The following is a 20,509-nucleotide window of genomic DNA, read 5'->3' on the forward strand; positions in this document are numbered from 1 at the left end:
TTTTTTTTGTACTTTTGATCAAGCATGCTCGTCAAGCATGTCGGAAAGGTAAACGGGTAACTCGGGGGTAAACACACACATAAGTATTTTCATATCGTATTGTCACTATTGCACTCCGATAAATAACACCATCAAAACCAAGGGGCTGTCTCTGCAACATTTTCTTTTCAACAATCAGTTGTCGTCATGTTGCATTCCCGTTGGAATGATTGGTTTGTCGTTAAAGTTAACAACACCGACCCTATCGTTCGTCACCTAGAGTAACATCGTCGTCAACAACAGAATGCCTCAACAGAAGTTTGAGCAACAACGGGAAACATCAACCGATTGCGTCACGTTATACCTAACTCAATGGCAGCAGGCGACTGCTTTCACTTACGGGAGATTGATCTCAGCAACGCCTGTAAACCAGTAGCGCCCGATTCCTCGAAGCAACTGATGCCCAGTCACACTTGGCTCTCGGCAGCACCCGGTGCCCAGAAGCATCTGGTTCTCAGCGAAGTCTGGTTCTCAGCGGAACCTGGTTCTCAGTAGCGCCTGAGGTTCTTCTCATCGACGCTGACGGGTGACGGGTAGACGTCCTGACTGATTCGCAGCGCGGCCACGTCACGGTTGTAGAACGGGTCCCGCGAGTACGAGGGCGAGAACTTGCCGCGCACGTACTCCGAGTTGGAGGGAGTTGCCGACCTGATACGGGAGAGCAGGGTTAGCAGAGGTCAGTTTGGAGCTGAACACTCAATGCTGTGGGGGCAATGAAGACAGATCATGTTCGGACAGACAGACAGCTCATCTTTGAATTCTAATCATCCGTCCTATCATTGCAAACCCTACATCCATATATCTTTTTATTTCTCTCTATTAGTCAGCCATTGCAACTCTCTACCGCACTCACGTTCATCGTTCTGCCAGTCCCACCTCTCTATCCCGCCAGTCCCTCCTCTCTTTTCTCATCAGTCCCACCTGTCTGTCCTATCAGCCCAACCCTCAGCCCCATCAATCACAACCCATCCCATCAGCCGCGCCCCCTTCTCACCTGGCCCCGCAGTGCGCCTGCGCGCCGACCAGCTCCGGCCACGTGCACTGTTTGCTGGCAAAGTTGAACACGAGTCCGTCGGCACAGCCACTCAGTTGGAACTCGCCGTGCACGCACCAGTAGTACTGTGGGGGTACATCAAAATAGGAACGGTTAGTGCACAGAAAGGGACGAGGATGAGCTGCGTGCGACTGCGCACCAGTAATATTGTCGGGACACCCGAACAGAAAAGGTTAGCTAAAGGACATGATGTGGAGTTTGCTAATGTAATAATTGAATGAGGACTTTACTCCACAAGAAATCGTTCCGGTCGGAGCTTTGTAATACAATTCGAAAGTCCTCATTCAATTATAATAAGAAAAGGTTAGTATGCAAAAAGGAGCGGCAATGGCTGCACACTCTGCACGGCAGCTTGAAGGTCATTGATATCTATATTACTATTTGTGGTGACGTAGTTTCTGTCTATTACGAAGGTCGCGACATGGTGCTACGTAGCGCGGGTTACAGGTCACACCGTTGCACCTACCGCGCTGAAGTTTGCGCAACTCATAGAACAAGGATGGACAACGTGCCTTTGATGGGTCTCAGCTCGATCGGATCGATAGCGAGCGCGTGGCGCGTGCCCAAAAAGTGCAAATTCGCGTCATAGACTTTACATGTATTAATCGGCTGGCAAAAACGGGCGAAAACAGCCAAATTTGCCCGACACGGGTCCGGTCCCGGTGCAATATCTCGGTAGCCGTGCGCCCGATCGGCACGGGGAAAACAGCATCGTGTAGAGAATCGAACGGGCTATCGAATGGTGTGCGGTGCAGGGGTTGGCACGCGCCACGTGCACCGGGGAGGACACTTTCTTTTGAAAAATGGACGTTTTGGACGGATTTTGGAATAGTTATATTAATTTCAGGTGATCGTCAGACGGAATGAGTTGAAACAGCGCCTATTAGCAATAAAAATGTACCGTCTCTCATGGAAAAATTGTGAAAAGCTAATTGATCAAAAACAATGTGGAAAAAATCGCTGAATTAAATGGTATTTGTCCAAAATGTGCCACTAAATAAGTACACGGATTTTGCTGCTTAACCTGATACATTTGACAATTGAAAATGCTATCATTGGAAAGAGCATTCAATTCTCTCCAAGATCCAATCATCACGTTTGTATGACAAGCAACAGTATTCTTAAAAATATAAATGTTTCAAGCCTCTGCAAAACGATATTTGGTGAAAATTATCTACGCCTTTAATTTGTCATAAAACTACGCGCCTAAATTATAAAGCACATTTGACAGATTCTGAAGTGGAAAGCATGCTTATCAGACACGGGCACCTCGATGCGGTGGATATTTTTTCCACAAACCAAAACGTTTAGCCGTCAAAAAGCAATCGACCGAAATGGATAGATAACCCAACCGACACAAGAACAACCGAACACCCGCCGATCGAAAATATCCCTTTTCGCGTTGCGGAGCACGCGGGTCAACCTAGTGTTTATTCTATGTAATTGGCTGATGTGGTGACAACCTGGTCTACTTCAAATAGCCTAGTAAGTCAATGCGTCAAAGATATACTTACATTTTTAAAGCTGAGAATGTTTTATGAATTATATTATCGCTTACATCTTAAAAAATGATTTCATTTGGGTTGACATCTAAGTATACATAGTTTGCTCAACGCTTTCAATCGTACCCTTTGCACATAGCAATAAGCTGATGGAGGACAATGGCCAACCCGTGAAACAATCAAGCAACGGAGTGACTCACACTGAACGGTTCTGTGGTGAAGTGACCCACCCTGGCGCAATCTTGTGACCTGGGAAATGTGTCGTGACCCACCTTGGAGCAGTCTGGGTGAGCGAAGTAGTCTCCATCCGAACAGGAGGACGGCACATCAGTGGCCTCTGGCGCCGGCGCGGGCGCGGGCGCCGGTGCCGGAGCGGGAGCAGCAGCTACCGCCTCCACCTCGCTCGCTCCCGAGGGGGCGGAGGAAGCGGTGGTGGTGGTGGTGGTCGTCGTCTTCGTCGTCGTCGTCGTGGCGGGAGTCGTGGCCTCGGTGACGATGGCGCCCTCCTGGGTGACGCCGGGCACGTCGAAAGGCTCCGGCATGGTGAACGGCTCCTGCCAGCTCGGCGGCGGCTTCGGAACGAACCCGACCGGCTTCGGCACCTGAAGGAGACGGAGGTCGCGTGGTTATACTTCGATCAACGGAAGACTGATAGCCCAAAACATTGCTCTTGCAATTTGTATTGGACATCTATTATCATATGAGGGCTTCGTTGCCTGTGGCATCATACTGAAAAGGGAGCACAAATGGGCCAAATACATAAACGTCGTATAGGTGAAGGCGGTGTCAAGAAGTTGGAACAATAGAGATGATGTTGGGCTATGCAGTGCTTACCTTGTAGTCCTTCATGTTGCGGTTCAATACTTCAATAAGGGCGTTTTTCGGTCCACAGAGTCCGTGGAAGTCGTCCATGTCGATGGCCCAGACCATCGCGCCGCCGTACTGGTTGTCGCGGATGAAGTCCATCTTGATCTGGAGAGAGTCCTCGTCCTCATATCCCACCCACAGGTCCTCTGAAAAGGCCGGATATTGTCACTGGTGTATCGTGCGGAGATTAGTTCATCGCACAAAGAATGCTGCATTTTTAATTCAATTACAGCTGGATAAAATACGCCTATTTGTGTAAATGTTACAAGGGTCATGTAAATATTTATTTTTGCATCGGTCGATGTAAGTCGAACTACTCACCATGGTACGCGTAGGGGCACTTTCCGATGTCATCGTACTTCTTGGTCCAGGTGCCATCTTTGCCCACGTTGGTGCAGATCTCGTAGTAGGCCAGGAAGCCCTTGGCGTTGGTGTACGGGCCGGGCTTGCCACCGCCCTCCCACTTTTTGATACCGGCCCGCAGTCCGGTGGACTCCTTGCTTCCCAGGGTGTAGGTGCGGCCGTAGAAGGGCACGCCGACAATCAGCTTGTCGGGAGGACATCCCTCGGCCACCCACAGCTTCAGACCGTCGTTCTGGGGAGAGGTGGAAGGACAGTGGGTTAGAAATATCGTATAACTCATAGTTGCGAGAATGTGGACGGCAAAGCAGTTAGTGCATGTGATGACATGGAGTGCTGGGCGCATTAGCTGATGATTTCTGCCGATAAATTTTCATTCTATGAAGGGTTATGAATGAGACTGCAGTTCGCATATGTAAGAACATGCAAGGGGCTTGAAGAAAAGAAATTTAGATTCATTTCGCTTGCCAACTCTCCTAGCTGGTGTACTTACCACATTGAGTGTGGCGTAGGCCCACTGGTCGAAGGGCCTCTTGTAGAGCGGCGAGTGGACGTCGGTGAAGCCGGCCCAGTTACCGCGCAGGTCATAGGTCATCACGTGCACGGCGTCGATCATCCTTTGGGAGGTAGAAGGAACAGCGTGAAATTAGGTGCATGTGGTATTTCGTGCAGCATTAGAAGAGAAGGACGTAAATTGTACCGTTCTTAAAACTGACCGAAAATAAACTGTTTAAATTTTGGCGCCGATGGCAAGAAGATTATGAAGAAGCGTAGACAATGAACGAGTATGACAAAAGCTGGTAACGTAATCAAGCATGCTTAACAATTCAGAGATCGCCTTAGTTTTTTTTTCAACCGGTCCTCTGATACCCATTGTTCTAAAAATTTGGAAAGTTTCTCCTATAACGCGCATCGGTTTGTCACTTTTGGTAGGTTTTCGTCCGACCATCGACCTCCTCTGCTCACCTGCACAGGTCACCGACATGGTATCCCTCCTGCAGGCGGAATTTGGCCACCGGCACTGCCATGGACAGCTCCCAGCCCTTGCCGATGGCGTCGAACGTGGAGCGCAGCTCTCCGACAAACTGTCGGAACGCGTCCTTGTCCGAGTAACCGCCGCCGCGGTCCGTGGCGCCCGGGTACTCCCAGTCCAGGTCCAGACCGTCGAACTTGTACTTGTTCATAAACTCTGCCGACGAAGGACAGAGGGGGGGGGGGTTAGAGTAGCTGCAGGCGCTGCGGAGGAGGCGCATAACCATGATACAAAGATAGGTATGGGGCACTAGGCAGTGAAAAAGCCTTGCTAGCTATTTGGAATCTTTAAGAAATTATGAAGGACAGTGTGAAGAAAATAGACTGTTTCAAACTCATTTTTAAATCACCAGTTGGCATGCGCATAGACTGTAACGTCTATTTGAATATGTCAAGTTGTTACGATCTTGTGCTGTTCGATAATGATCCCTCTAACTTTATTTGGAGGACCTCCGAGAAAACACAAAAGAGGTAATAGATCAATTGACTTCAGCCTCATGTCCTGACTTACGGGCGAGCGATGTGACGAACATTTTCCGGTACTGCGGGTTGGTGGCCATCTGGTGGTACTTCTTGCCGCCCTCGCCCCATCCTCCGACCGCCACCAGCAGCTTCAGACCCGGGTGCTTCTCGCGCAGGGCCACGAACTTCTCGAAGCCTCCCTGCTCAACGTCCACCTGTGATGACAGTGGAAATATGATCATTCCACATTCGGGAGAGCCACGTGTACTAAAAACTCATCGCTGAGACATGGCCGACGTTTCTGATATACATTCATACTCCCAGATGTAACCATTGGCCGTCTTACCTAGATAACTAATAAGATTATTACCATGCTCTTAAAATCCCTTTTATCGCAACATCCCGCATGGATCAGCTGTGTCACATTTAGGAAAATATCAGCTCTATCAAGCCACGACGAAGGCGGTACGAAGGCTGCACAAACCTCGGGATCCAGCACGAGTACGCCCCAGGTGACGTTGCTGACGCCGATGAAGGAGTACACCAGGTGGGTGCACTTGTCGGCCGGCACGTCCTCCAGGCCGTACTTGCCCAGACCCTCGCGGTAGATGGCCCAGTTGCTGAAGTAGCAGACGATGCGCGCCGATCGATCCTCGCCGTATGTGCGCGGCAGCGAGGTCAGGTCACGGACGGTATGAGACAGGGCGCCTGTCGGGGAAGAAATCGGAAGAATGTCAGCTGATCTCCAAGTAGATATGTTGTCGGTATTTTCTTTTCTAACGTATGACATAAAGAAGAAGAAACTGTGTAGTGTAACGATTTTCGGCAAATCGTTTCTAGAAATTAATCGACCTAATATGATTGTTCTGTATATTTTGATCCATGTCTCGTTTCTTATGATCTACATATCTTTTGGTACATACGAGTTATGTATCCTTATCTGTCCTAATCTTGTGTCCTTATCTCCTTATCGATTAAACCCTGTATCGCTCACCATAAGCGCCGGAGAGCCGTCCGCTCTCGCGTGGCTCTGCTGGTAGCGCGGTGGGCTGCACCCCCGAGAGGGTCAGCAGGGCGGCCAACAGGAACAGCATCGTGCGCCACCTGTAGACAGTACACGTGTCAGAGGGTCACAGGACGGTCAACAGGTGCAGGATAGACGTCAGAGGGTCAGCAGGGCGGCCAACAGGAACAGCATCGTGCGCCACCTGCGGAAGGACAGACGTCATAGGGTCACAGGGTGGACTGGGCAGACGTCAGAGGGTCAACAGGGCGGCCAACAAGTACAACATCGTGCGCCACCTGCGAGAGGACGGGCGTCATAGGGTCAGCAGCGCGGCCAACAGCCATCAGGAGCAGTATGGTGCGCCAGACACTAGACAGTCATTATAAGGTCACAGCAGGGCGGCTCGGGAATCGTGATGAGCCTGGACTCAATATTAAAATTCCTGCAAAAGGATTAGCAACGCAGGCTGAAGTTCAGCTGCAAAAAAGGCCATTGAATACTAAATGTAGTTACGCATATCAGTTCGTCCGTTATGGACGTTTGGGCGCAAATTGACCTTGTATCGGCATTCGGCGCGCCCTGAAACCCCAATAAACAAACGTATATGGACGTTCCCTGGCATTGTGTGGTCTCGGCGAGTGGGATCTGAAAATAGTCTGACCATAATTAAAAAATAAAAACTTTTAAAAAATGTTTCGTTGACCGATTAATGCAGTTTTCAACACCGTTGCCGTACAACTATATAAATGTTACTAAATACCGTGAATAGAAAAGCATGAGACTATTATGGTAAGATAGACCTCAGCGCACGGTATCCCACTTCCCAATCAGAGCGTAGAGTAGGTAGGCCATTGCCTTTTTCTCTCTCAACTTCCGCTATGACGACAACTAGCTAGCAATACCATGGAGTGTGATAATGTCCACATATTAACACGCGCACCGACGGGGGTCTGCCGACCAACTTCGTACCGACGGGGGGGGGGCGGATGACCGCCCCCCCCCCCTGAGATCTCGAGAACGAAGCAAGATAGCGACAAGCGGTAAACGGCATCGGACACGAACGGTCAAGGTCTACAAATTTTACCGGGGTCATTTTCAGGTCAGGTCAAAGATGACGTCACAGGGGTTGAAAAAGTCAAAATGGCGGCGCTAGATATGGAGAGAGTTTTTCTCGAATAACTTTCGAATTAGTCAAGATAGGAACAAACTAAGGGCATCATCGTGGTCCTCTCGTCAATCTGCATCGAATGATATATATGTTGACCTCGAAAGGTCAAGGTCAAAGGTTGACCTCAGGTCACATGACCTCGAGGTCATCATGTATATCATTCGATGCGTCTTGACGAGCTGAACACAATGAGACCATCCGCGCGGCTGTATCTTGTTCCTGTACGGAGTTATTGGCAAAAAAAACCTTTGATGACGTCACATGACCTTACAGCTGCCCAACAGCAAAACAGACCTCAAGGTAGTGAGGGTTGATCGTATATGAAGTCATGTATGGTATATGGGGCCATTCCGACCTGTTTTAGTGGTAAAAACAGGGAGTTGAATTTTCCCCATTGACTTATAATGGGGAGGTCGCGAAATTGACCTGACCTTAGGTCACCGATATCAAAATTCCGAGATATACAAATTATAGCCACTAATGACCTAATAACATCCTGCGACTTTCAAAGGTCTCCGACATCTACTGTAGCTCTGGCACGGTGACAAAGTTGCAAAAAAGTGACTTGAGGTTGGGTCATTCAAACTGGCCTGGTGACCTGACCTTAAAAGTTAGGAGGTTCAAACTTGCACACCCTGTGTAACATTGATGAGGGAATAGTCGTACCAAATTTCGCGGCGCGTAGGTTTTCCCGCTATTCGCGAAAAACCTCAGGGGGGGGATATCCGCCCCCCCGTCGGTGCGCGTGTTAAGTAGGAACACATTTATCTCAATGCATTCTCAACCAAGGTATGGAGGTCAAATATCTTATGGTTTCATGTCCCCTGCTCTTTGGTAGTGATAACAGAGAAGTATCGGAACTTAACACGCGCAGTGGAAGGGGGGGCGGATTTCGCCCACCCCTCCTGTTCTTCGCCAATAACTCGCGCCGCAAACATGATAATAATGTGAAATTTTGGCTACCTGTCCAGAATTGAATAGCGGATCTTCTCGTGCAAGAAATAAGAAAATCGGTTCACAACTTTTCTAGTAACAGCGGTGTAAAGTCAACAAACATCCTGCCGCCGCGGCGGCGCGGCGGCGCGGCGGCCGGCGCTAGCCGTTACGCGCCGCCTGAATTGTAGACTGTGCCGGGGCGGGACAGTTCCGTCTTTACATCGCGCTCCTTACCGCTGATTATATTCGATTCGCGTCAAATTTGGTGAGAAGACTAAGAAATGTACAGGCAATCTCATGGTCAAAGAGTTTTGAAAATCGGCCGGTAACAACTTGAGTTATGAGTGTGTAAACACAAAATTGTGATTGCCGCGTTTCCCGCGTCGGCCGATTCCGCTTCAGCCGGCGATATCTTACTCTTAGCAGGCTTCTAGCCAGGGGCGCCGCCACGGATTTTTGACTGGGGGGGACGGACTGACCGACTGAAAACCCAAAACTGGACATTCTTTCCGTGGCTTTTTCGGTCGGATGCATTCAACGTTTAAAGCAAATATGCCACTTTTAACATAGGGTTTTGAACTGAAGTAACAGTTTTGTAGCTTGAGCTGAGACGAGAACAAATCAGGAGCTTTTATGGCCCAACGATCACCCTAGCCAAATATATCGGTATCGATTTTAGGTTTGAAGACTGAAGTCATACCCATAGATTACACTTTGTCATTCTCTTACCGAGGAATCCATTCCCTTACGGAAAAATGCTAGCCAATCAGCATTCAGCTGGTTTGAACTACGTACTATGCTTGGTCAGCGCGTTATCAGCTTCCGCTGCAATATAGGTAAGTAGCCTCTACGAAGGATGGTAAATAGTGATGTAAAAATAAATATAAAATCCTTTTGCAAATACTCATTATTTCCTGACCATTTTAAGTCTAAAAACTCATAAAACTGTGGCAAAACAACTGGTTTGAGGAAAGTAGTTTAGGTACAGCCCACCGCTAAAGTAATGTGCGGTTTTTTACCCATCTCAATGGATGGCTCTGACTGGCGATTTTTTAACGCGGAGTGATCGAAAAGAAGACGTCAAAAAAAAGTTGCAGCTGCAAGGGTAACGAAACAGGTTAGCTACATTCAAAGATGCATTGTGGTCTGGCTAATCATTCCTAAGCTTCAGAAGCAGAACATACCTACCCAGGACTGAAACCGCACATTACTTATGCTGTGGACTTTAGGTATTTCCTTAAAGTAATGGCTATAGACCACATTCCCACCGAGTACCTACCTATATACACATCTTATGTTCGATTCAGTTTGACACGGCAAAGCCTCGTGTTCTATCACGGTATAACTGCTGATGTATGCCACTAATATGATCGATAATGCATATTGCATAGGTAATGCATATTGCATACCAGCGTGGGAGAGGGGGCGTTGTATAGTCACAAATCTCTCTTTTTGGTGTGTGCACGAATCGGCGCGAAGCGCCGCGAAAATTGGCAAAAAAACATCAGGCAAAACTGCTCCAAAATACGAATTTTGCAGCCCGTGTAACAAGCTTGATACCAGAAAACCTTAGGTCAGGAAAACCAAGTCAAGTAGTCAAGTCGCCTCAATGTTTTGTGGTCCTGTCAACCGTATAGCTTATTTCTTAGAAGCTGGAAATTTAGTGTAGCGGGACTGCAGAAGTGTGGGGTCGGAGCCGGAATTGCAGTCGGAGTTGACTGTTTTGGCCAGTTTTGGCCAGAGTCGGAGTTGAAGTCTTCGAAAATGTTCGGATTTTGACTTCGAGGTCGGATTGGTGTAAAGTCATGCTCTTGGCTGGTTAGACGAAATATATTAGGCCCGTGTTCGGCCAGTCGTGTTATTTTTACGACACACGTTGATCACGATATAAAAAATCGGCGGTTCCGCGATGACAGGTCGGATAAGAGCTGGAGATTTTGTTGGCCGAGGTGGCAGGGGTCAGACCAATGCATGTAGGCCCACACCCCATATACTGAGTATCTAAACCTCCTGGACCCTCTCAGATTCGGCACCGGCCGTTCCATCTCTTCTGCTCCGGGCTGGACGGGCAACTCTATCCCATGCGGGAATGGCTCCACTGGAGCTATAGTCCTTTGCCGGGTGCAGTGAGTCCAGTGGGCTGGGCTGCCCGGTTCAATTGGTCGGGTTCATCCCAAGTGGCTTACTGGGGTGGCTGCCCCGACCAATGTCTCCCACTAATTCTTTCATACTTGCGGCTCTGAAATGGTCTCATTGGACCGAAGGGCCTAATCAAATTTCGTGTAGGATAAAAACCAGTAAAACGCCTTTTGGGGCGACCAACGGAGCGAGCGAGAGGGTGGGGTGGGCCTTGCACGTGCGAAATTGCTAGGGGATACCTCCAACTAACTTGTGCATTGCACGCTTCTAACCGGTCCCTAACGATGTGCCAAATTTGAGCGCAATCGGCCTAGCCGTTCTCGAGATCTGGAAGCGGCACCCTGCACGTGCGCACGTGCAAAATGGGTCCCAACTGACTTTTGCACGGCACCCTACTAACCGGTCCCTAACCATGTATCAGATTTCAGCACAATCGGTTCAGCCGTTCTCGAGATCTGGAATCGACCCCCGCATGTGCGCACGTGCAGCAGCACCCCAACTGTGGCACACGGGTATGCATTGCCTAGTGGATATAATATACGGCCTTGGGTATACCTACCTACATGCCAACTTTCAGTGCAATCGGCCCAGTAGTTGCCGAGATATTGAAATTGTTACAAAACTGACACCTCTTCGTTTTTCACGTGGCACTGGCACGTGCATATGGGGTCACTCACATGCATCGGGAATAGTCCGATGCTCGTTAGAAGGAATGAATCTAGTGCTACCCTACAAAAATTACCGCATGTAAATCGGTCTAGTGGTTGCTGAGATATAAGCCTAGCAAAAGCGTGACCACGCCATACTCAGAAATTTCCGTTAACCTACGAAAGACTACGCTCGCTTCGCTCGCTCCGTAATGAGTTTGGGGGGGACGTCCCCCTTCCATTCTGAGAGTGGGGGGGACGCGTCCCCCCGTCCCCCCCGGTGGCGGCGCCCATGCTTCTAGCTGCCATATTTATTGTTGGATTAACTAGAAATTCACCATACATACTCAAAAATGTATGGTCTTTCGTATAGTGAAAGAAAAAAGAAAATCGGCCGGTAACTTTTTGAGTTATCGGCGTGTAAGCGCAAAAAATCGCTAATATGGCAGATTTGACCACATTTGACCTCATTTGACCTTGAAGATATTGACCTAGGGTCATGAAATTCACACACAACAGAGGTCCCCAAGGCTTTCACCTACCCTCTAAATTTCGGCTTCCTAGCTCCACTGGGAGCTGAGATCTTAGGGGGGGCGACATCCGCCCCCCCTTCCACTGGGCGTAGTACTCGCAACCCTTCCACTGCGCGTGTTAAATGACTGTGAACTGTTGAATGGCTAGGAACCCTCAATCTCTCACGTCACGCAAGTGCCGCTACGCTGTAGTAGCTCAGCCGGGCCACTCTCGATATTAGCTACCGATGATGCTTATATAATAGGCACGGCATTGACCAACCCTTTCTGGAAAAACGTCTCTAAGTCGAAATATCTGGCACTCATGCATTGGGTATTATCATGCAGCGAGGCTCTCGTTGTGTTATTGCTTGCAGAAGGAATGGATGAATAAATCCAAAGAGTTTAGTATGGAACGACATTCAAATATATCACGTCATTGACTTACAATGCAGGATGGGGGGAGGTCAAAGGCATCATCTGACCTATCGGTCGACATAAATCACTTGAAACATTTGTTAGCAACGGGACCTGCCATAAAGCTCATAGGATGCCTTGTGAGTTTGCTTTGGTTAATATTTTACATTTGCAGTTTGCTGACAGTGAATATCAATTAATTCAAAATCAAATTTTAGATAAGTAAAGATTTAAGTTTTCCAAAAGGCTATGACGTAACCTACTAGGTGATCGGCAAATCGAACTTCTAAAACATTACTTTTGAGCCCTAAGAACGTCTCCATGTTTATATTTTTACTTTATCATGACGTCCCACTACAAAGATTTAAGTACAACCTCTGATCACTCTCAAAGCAACTTGAAATGTTTCCCGTCACGGTCCACTTTTTGTCTCTCCCTTTCCCGTGCTGAGGAGAAGCGCTCCTGTTTTCTCCTTAAGCCCTCTGTCCAACCTCTGACTGACGGTCTGACTGACCGGGCGGGGAGGTTCGGCGTCGCTCACGCCAGAGCCCCGAGCCCCCGCGAGAGCTCTGAGAGCTGCGAGACTCACCTGTTCGAGCCGAGGCCAGGTGGCGTCTGATGCCACCCCGGCACCGACGCAGCCTCTTGTCCAACTGGCTCCAGCGGCGGGTCAGTGACCGAACGACCCGGCACGACCGTCCCTCCGACGCTCCGTCACAGAGAGGGCTAGCTGGTTGGACCGGTACCCTCCCCACTCCCCCGCTGCCGGTGATCCGGCCGACCCTGCGCGACCCGCGCCGGTCAGGCCGGTCTCGACGTCCCGACGTCCCGACGCCCGCACTTCCCCGAACCCCCGGTAGCTCGACCCGGTGTGACACCGCTCTGACGGGAGCGGTGGGGCTGGGAGGCTGACGGTTTTGCTGGCCGAACAGTAGATTTTAACTTTCTAGAGTCGAAAAACTTTTTAATCCGAGAAAACCATGTTCAAGCCTTGGTGTAGGTGCATATTCTTTTGACGTTTTTCGTTTGTGATAAGCTTGAAATATGTCGATTTTTGCAATTTTTCATATATATATCATTTTTGACGAAAATCATATGTTGTCAGAAAATTTTGATTAAATTGCCTAAATCTTTTAAAAAAGACGCCGAAATAATATCCGACAAAGTTTTAAAAGCTTCACGCTGATAGCCGAAGCAGTTTATGAGTTATTTAAGAAATCCGGATGTTGGGTCGAATCCCCCCCCCCCGTGGTAGGTAAGTCCCTCAGACAGTGGTGGGTAAGAACTTTGAACGGTTGATCAGGGTGACAGGATGCATACAACTTATTCCAGGCCTGGCCTGGCCTGGCCCGCATACAACTTATCCCAGGCCAACCCTCGTCGGGCCTGGTTTTCTACACACCCCTTGCCGTTTCACCCCTAATTAAGAGCCTCGCAGATAAACGAGCTTGTGCGCCGTTAGGAGACGCAACGATAGGTACCCCATTTTAACCCTCGCCCCGCTTGGGGGCCAATATGGCCCCCCCTGTGGTTTTTCCTGAATAGCAAGAAAACGGCGACGCGCAGCGCCACTAAATTTCCAGTACCTTCACGGAAATTGATTTGACACATTCACACAAAATTTCAAATCTTAGTTTACCTTAAGTCAGGAGTTATTAAGATCAAACTGAGGTCATGTTCGAGCAAAAATGAGCAAAAACAGTTAACAAGCAATTTCAAAGTTCTTTATGTGGTCGTGTAAAGAAAAGACGGTGCTACAAAACTGTTATCTCGAATTTTTCAAAATTTTGTGATTTTGACCTCCAAAATAAAAAATCACAACTTACAAAAAAAAAATCCCAAAGTATTTTTTCGAATTTCGAAAAAAACGGAATATATATGATAGTTCCTGCGCTCTTCTATCAACATACGAAAGTTCAACCTACCTCCCTTTTTGGCCAAGTTATAGGGACGACACTGTTCAAAATTGATGTCAAATTTTTGAACTCATTTTTTTTTAGCAATTCTAGACCACCTAGCGCAAAACAAAGACCACTATTAGACTCCCCGTGAGGAGCTGCATCGAATCGATATCTTTTTTATGCAAAAATATCCATTTTGAAATTTGATCTTGACTCTTGTAGTGTTCTGTGCTAAGCGCTCGGCGTAGCAGCCGCGGCGTGGTGCGGCCCGCCAGACCGCACCCCGCGTGACCACGTTTGCGTGACGTCATCCGCCCTGAGGCGGTGCGCCCGGTCACCGGGCGCGGCCGGCTGCGCCCGGCCAGTGAGCTGTGGGCGTGCCTGAACGCCGGGCGTGTGAGGGCCTGAGAGTCTGAGACGAGCTGCAATACAAGTTCAGCAAACATTACAGATCTAATTTGGCCTAATTCAGGTCAACCCGCGACCTCTGAGGTCTGGTCAATTGACCCAAGGAACGGTTTCGGTTTTTGGTAAATAGCTTCGTTAAAATGGTTTCAGAGCCGCGATTTTCGCACCATCGCGCTCTCCATCTCCAGGCGCGTCGAATGGTATACTTGTTCTTGTTGCTCGAGTGAGGTCAATATAAGTAGTTGACCTCGGGTCAAGGTCAGGTCAGAGTCCTTCAGGTCACGAAGCTGGTCAGAAGGGGCATATATAATTCGATTCGGCAGGTCTTCCCGAGCTCATTGGCGACTTTTTCTACTTGCTAGCTCAATTTTATCGGGAGTTATTGGCGAAAAACTCATACGACCTTAGTGACGTCATAAATGGCATCACGCAAGGTAAACAATGCAAAATGGAAGCATCAGACCTTGCAAAGAGTGCATGAAATCACGATTCCGTGTCCTTGAGATAGTTGTAGATCTTTCCAGTGGCGCCAAAATAACAGTTCTCACCTATTTCTCCCATTGTCTTATAAAGGTGAGGTCACGTACAGACCTGACCTCAGGTGACCCTTAGGAAAGATCCGAGGTATACAACTCGTGACACCTCTCGAGCTAACTAGGTCCTGTAACTTTCATTTTCCCGTGAAAGCTTCTCTGTCACTAAGGGCGTTGCGAAGTTCATGGGTCAGTGACCTGACCTGACCTAATAAAATGCAGTTCGTGTCAAAAGATCCGGCCTGAATTAAAGCTCAGGTATCAATGTCATGTGTTAAGTTTCAGCACTCTTTCTCCGGCGTGTTCCGAGCAATTACGAAAAAAACCTTAGTGGAGGCACCTGCCCCGGGGGGGGGGATGGGGCTAATTCCCAAGGTCATTTCAAGTCATAAAAGATCATCAGCTGTTTTTCGACAATAGCTTTTGATAGAGCGATGAAGCCACTTTATAGATGTGCTCACCTTTGAGTGCTCACTGTTGACTGTTCAGTTTTTTTTTTAAATAAATTTAGTCCGAACTCCGAACCCTTTGATAGGAAGGATTCACAAGGACAGAGCCGGCGCTAACCGAAGCTTGTTGCAGTGACCCTGCCCTCTACCCTCCGATCGTGAAATTCCGGTTTTATGGCAGAAGTTAGAGTCCAAAGTTGAACGTGCGCAATATCCGCGCACGGCCGGTCCCCTCACTGACTTCGCCTGGCTACGGCCTACCACCAACCGCAACCATACCTGTCGGCAGGAGGCTCATTAATGTCAAGTGCCCGTCGCGCTTCGAACCCGGACTGTTATAACCGGGAACGCGTGCTCTCACCACGCGGAGTCCAACGCTCTACCAACTGAGCTACGGGACCGGCTAATTTACTTTACGGGACCGGGACCGGCTAATTATTAGCTTTACGATAAGGTGTGAGTCACACCTTATCGTAAAGCTACAGTCACACCGTGTGACTGTCATTGCAGCCTTTTCCTTCCTTATCGTAAAGCTACAGTCACACCGTGTGACTGTCATTGCAGCCTTTTCCTTTTCTCCATCCGTTCAGGTCATGATCTTAATCTCAGGTCAATATTTATCTTGACCTTTTTGTGAACAACATAATTACATCATGGAACATTGAAATATGGACAATGTTTGTATAATATTGCCGTAATAAATATTGCCCGTTAGTGGTAGAAGGTTTCTAGCGGCGTAAGCTGTAGCACGTCTTTTCTATAGCTCAGCTGATATTCGCGTACAACAACTGCACCAATTACATAATTCCAAAATTATTCACACCGTGTTTTTCGCGTAGCTCTACCAATATCCGGAAATATTGTAGAAGTGAGCATTCGCATACGTTTTCTACACCTCGGTCGTTTCAAAATTCACGCCAAGCCTCACATACATAGTTAGCTTGACTTCGGAAGAGAATTATTCCCTTCCCAACCGCAGTAGATATTTAATCACGACAGTTCGAGCCGGTCTCGGCCGCAGCCGGCGGCCTGACCGGCCGGGCCGTCGCCACCGCCGTACCACCGCGGTCACTGACCTTGAACTTGACCTTGCCGGCTGTGGAGCCGGTCTTTTTACCAGCGGCACTGCGGGCCGCCGCGAGAGAGACGTTATCTGTGGCTACAATCGCTCACTCCGTCAGCCGGGGAGGGTAGGAGGGGACTGGGGAGAGCGATCGGGAGGGGAGGGGAGGGATGGTGGGGAGAGGGAGAGGTGGCTGGCAGGAGGGCTTAGCCACGGGTAGAGAGGGAAGTGAGGGGTGGGGGAGGAGGGGAGGGCAGCTGATGGAAGGTGACAACGGGGAGGGCACCGCCAGGAAAGGTCACGAAGCGTACCCAATGCTGGAGCTCATTGGGGCTGGGGACGAATCTCAAAAGACAAAAGCTCTACTCGTGTAAAGGTTCTGTGACTTCTCGCATAAACAACCCAGCATTCCCGCACTGACACGTCCTTTGTTGCGAAGTATATTCCAGTTCCGACCAACAACACGCACCCTCGCCACATGTTTACCTGTGGATGGTATCTGATCTTTGGGCGGTTTATCCTTGCAACGCTATTAGCGAGCAGATCTGCACGGTCCTCAGCCGCGCGTTAGGGCCACTGCATTCTCAGCGTGTTGGTCGTCTGAGGACAGGTGCACCCGTCACCGGTGTGTGGTGCTGTCCTGCAGTTCGTGGATCACTTACCACACAGCCGGTGTCGGGAAAAACAGACGCTTCAGTGAGTTCGTGCATTTGGCAGCGAGAATAAATTAAAATGTTGATATTCCATTTGGAAAAGAAGTATTTCATTGTGTAACAGGGAAGGAAATAGAAATGGCAAGAACGGAGATGAGTGAGTGATTGAGAGGGAGAGAGAGAGAGAGAGAGAGAGAGAGAGAGAGAGAGAGAGAGAGAGAGAGAGAGAGAGAGAGAGAGAGGAGAGAGAGAGAAAGAGAGAGAAAGAGAGAGAGAGAGAGAGAGAGAGAGAGAAGGAGAGAGAGGACAGAGAGAAAGAGAGAGAAAGAGAGAGAGAGAGAGAGAGAGAGAGAGAGAGAGAGAGAGAGAGAGAGAGAGAGAGAGAGAGAGAGAGAGAGAGAGAGAGAGAGAGAGAGAGAGAGAGAGAGAGAACAATCAATAGTTTCGTAGTTTCGGTGAGCTTCACATTGGCAGATAAGCCAGGTGAGTGGCGATCACTGAAGCAGACACATTTTTCTGGGGCCAGCGCCAGCACTCCAATGTGTTTTCGCTCGCACGACACCGCTGCCCGCTCGTTTCAACCCTTTCACCATAGTTCCGTGCCCAGATCAGGCGTCGACCCACTTCCTACCTTTTAAAGTGTTTTTAAAATAACAGGTCACTTTCTCCTCCGCCGCCCCTCCCCGAGCACCCCTCTTCAAAACCTTCCCCTCCCTGCCAGTGGGTATTTTCACTGGTTTTGTCCCACGGTGTGGTGCCATTCACCAGCGCTAAAAATATCCTGACGCGTTCGAGCAAAATGCCATTCGCAAAGGAGGGGATGACCGTATAAGGCGATTTAAAACGCCGAGCCAGGACCGCATTTTTACGAGCCTCTCAATTTTCTCGACAATTTCTCAAACGCGACATCCAATAATGTTACTGATTGCGCCACACATCATAAATGACCACTCTGTATGCGTATATAATTAATCGGCATACGAGTGTTACACTGGTCTGCCGCCCAAGGTCGCTTTACATTTTTTAGGATCAGGTATAGCCATAAGGCATCAGCGTGGTCCTGCCCAAAATAATGAAAGCATTTGCCCCAAATATGCCTTAATAATATCCATGAAACATCAAAAACGTTAAATAGTTTACCAACAGATTACGCAGCCAACCGGGGACTAATCGACTGCATTGATTGCAAATGTCAAATGCCATGGAAGTAGTTACTTTAACCCAGCAGTTACTGGGGTATTTCGCCACCCACCGTTTGCTGGGGGGGGGGGGGCGTTAACCCGCGCCCCGCTGGGGGGCAGAATCTGCCCCCCTCCCGTTTTTCGCCAATAACTTCTAAACGCGTTACGCCAGCGACGTCAAACTTTCAGTACCTTATTAGACATCAATTTGACACGTTCCCTGAAAATTTGAGCGAAATCCGTCGGAAAATTTTTGAGAAAATGACGTTTTAGTGACGTCACGTTCGCCATTTTCGCCTAAAAAATCGTAAAATTTCAAACGCCGCCAACATCTTCATTTTTAAAGGAATCAAGACGTAACAAAAAAGGTTATACGTGATTCAACTTTGTCTATCAAATGGCTATCTCGGTTTTTTGAAAATTTTGGATTTTGGCCCAAATTTTTTCAAAAAACCGACTTTTTTGGGAAAATAATTATAAAATCCAAAATTTTGAACGTATCGAAAAAACCGGAATATATGTCAGAGAAGTGGTCTATGTGCACCTACATACCAATTTTGAGAATAATCGGTTCAAAAATGTGGGAGTAATTCAAAACTTTATGACGTCACGACACACAAAATTTTTGAAAACTGAATTTTTTGGAAGTTCTAGACCTCGTACGGAAACAAAAATAGCACCATTCGACTCGCCGTGAAAAACTGCATCAGATAGACACCTTTTTAGGCCTTAACAAACAACTTCAAAATTTGACCTCACTTGACCTGACCTTGACCTGACCTCGACCTGAAATTCATCCAGAGGTGGTCCATATCACTAATTGAGTGTGCCTATTGAATTCTATTAACAAAATAACCCATAAAACATGTGTCGCACTTGCCCTTTTCTATATTTTGTTTTTGGTGACCTGACCTGACCTGACTTGACCTTGAACTTGACCTTTGAATGATATTGTATGCAACGAATATTGTCTTGGTAGCCTAAGAACATGTTTTGGGCAATCAGTCTCAGTCCATTCTTCGGCAATTTACGGTGCAAGGCCGATACTGTAGAAACTTGCATTTTGTACTTTTGACCTGACCTTGACCTGACCTCTGACCTACTTAAGCAAAAAATTTGAGCTCTTTGGATTCGCCTCGTTGAGAGCTTTCGATTGCCGTTTTCCCCGTCTTTCTACGACCATCGGTTCGGAAGTTAGACAGGGGGGGGGGCAGAATCTGCCCCCCCCCCCCCAGCAGGGCGCGTATGGCTGAATAGCCCAGCGGGGCGCGGGTTAAACGCCCCCAGCCGATAACTCGAGAACCAATAGGCGAAGCGAAACGCACGAGGCGGCAAACGAAAGAGCGCTACGAGACGCTTTAGATGAGTACTTTAATGTTGAATTTTGAGGTCACAGGTCGGGTCAAGGTCAGGTCAAACACCCAAAATCGGGCTTTCAGTGGCATGGACTTCAGGACTTCGCAATGGGCGCCTCTCGTCATAAACTCTGTCAAAACGGTGCACAATCCATTATATAAGGCCTACAAGAGTGTCAGCTCCATGTAGGGGTCAGTCAAGCATAGGTCAGGGTCAAGGTCAGGTCAACCGGGTAGGCACATATCCCCGAAAATCAAAACTGATATTCGCAGCCTGTGACACATGTTTTATGGGTAATTTAGGGCGTAGAACACGATGGTTACATTCATTTTATCATATGTGTACGTGTTTGGCTCAAAAAGTTCAATTTAAGAAATGCATGTATCATGGTCGTGAAGTAGCCAGGAGAAATTGCCCAGATTCAGTTCAAGATTTTGGAAAATGCGGAACGATAATCAATAATCGAAGATAACCATTTGATTGTTGATGTTATTGGCAGTCTAATGGCGTTTACGGCATGTCTGTATGTCTATTCTGTGAATTTATGATGTTTTGAACATATGCCGTTTATGGTCGAAAACTCAGAAATCATGACGTTACTAAAACCTCGATATCTCAAAAAAATTTCCGACCGATTTATGAAACTTTGTCACAATAAACTCCAACAATGCCCTACAGGTACATACCCAAAATTTGGCGTGCCTGCGGCACGCCGTTTTTATTCTATGGCCCGGTGAAAAAAGTGGGGGCGTTTAACGCCCCCCCCCCCCCCCAGCAACTCCCCTGCGGTGACAGCACCGGCCGCTGACCTAATCACGATGATC

General features: G+C 48.3%; 1 protein-coding gene across 1 annotated transcript; it reads right to left on the reverse strand.

Annotated features, from left to right (window-relative positions):
- Window positions 1–82: 82 nt before the first annotated feature.
- Window positions 83–13,406, reverse strand: LOC122363185 (endochitinase-like). The gene is made up of 11 exons (XM_043332150.1): window positions 12,731–13,406; window positions 6,311–6,420; window positions 5,801–6,024; window positions 5,366–5,531; window positions 4,789–5,011; window positions 4,316–4,439; window positions 3,784–4,057; window positions 3,430–3,608; window positions 2,868–3,197; window positions 1,034–1,158; window positions 83–687 (listed from the first exon to the last, which is right to left on the reverse strand). The coding sequence occupies exons 2-11, from the start codon at window positions 6,408–6,410 to the stop codon at window positions 528–530; spliced, it is 1,905 nt and encodes a 634-aa protein (XP_043188085.1). The 5' UTR covers window positions 6,411–6,420; window positions 12,731–13,406; the 3' UTR covers window positions 83–527.
- Window positions 13,407–20,509: the final 7,103 nt, after the last annotated feature.

The sequence above is a fragment of the Amphibalanus amphitrite genome, unplaced genomic scaffold, assembly GCF_019059575.1.
Source record: "Amphibalanus amphitrite isolate SeventyFive unplaced genomic scaffold, NRLGWU_Aamphi_draft 000609F_arrow, whole genome shotgun sequence".
In the NCBI taxonomy this organism is placed as follows: Eukaryota; Metazoa; Arthropoda; class Thecostraca; order Balanomorpha; family Balanidae; genus Amphibalanus; species Amphibalanus amphitrite.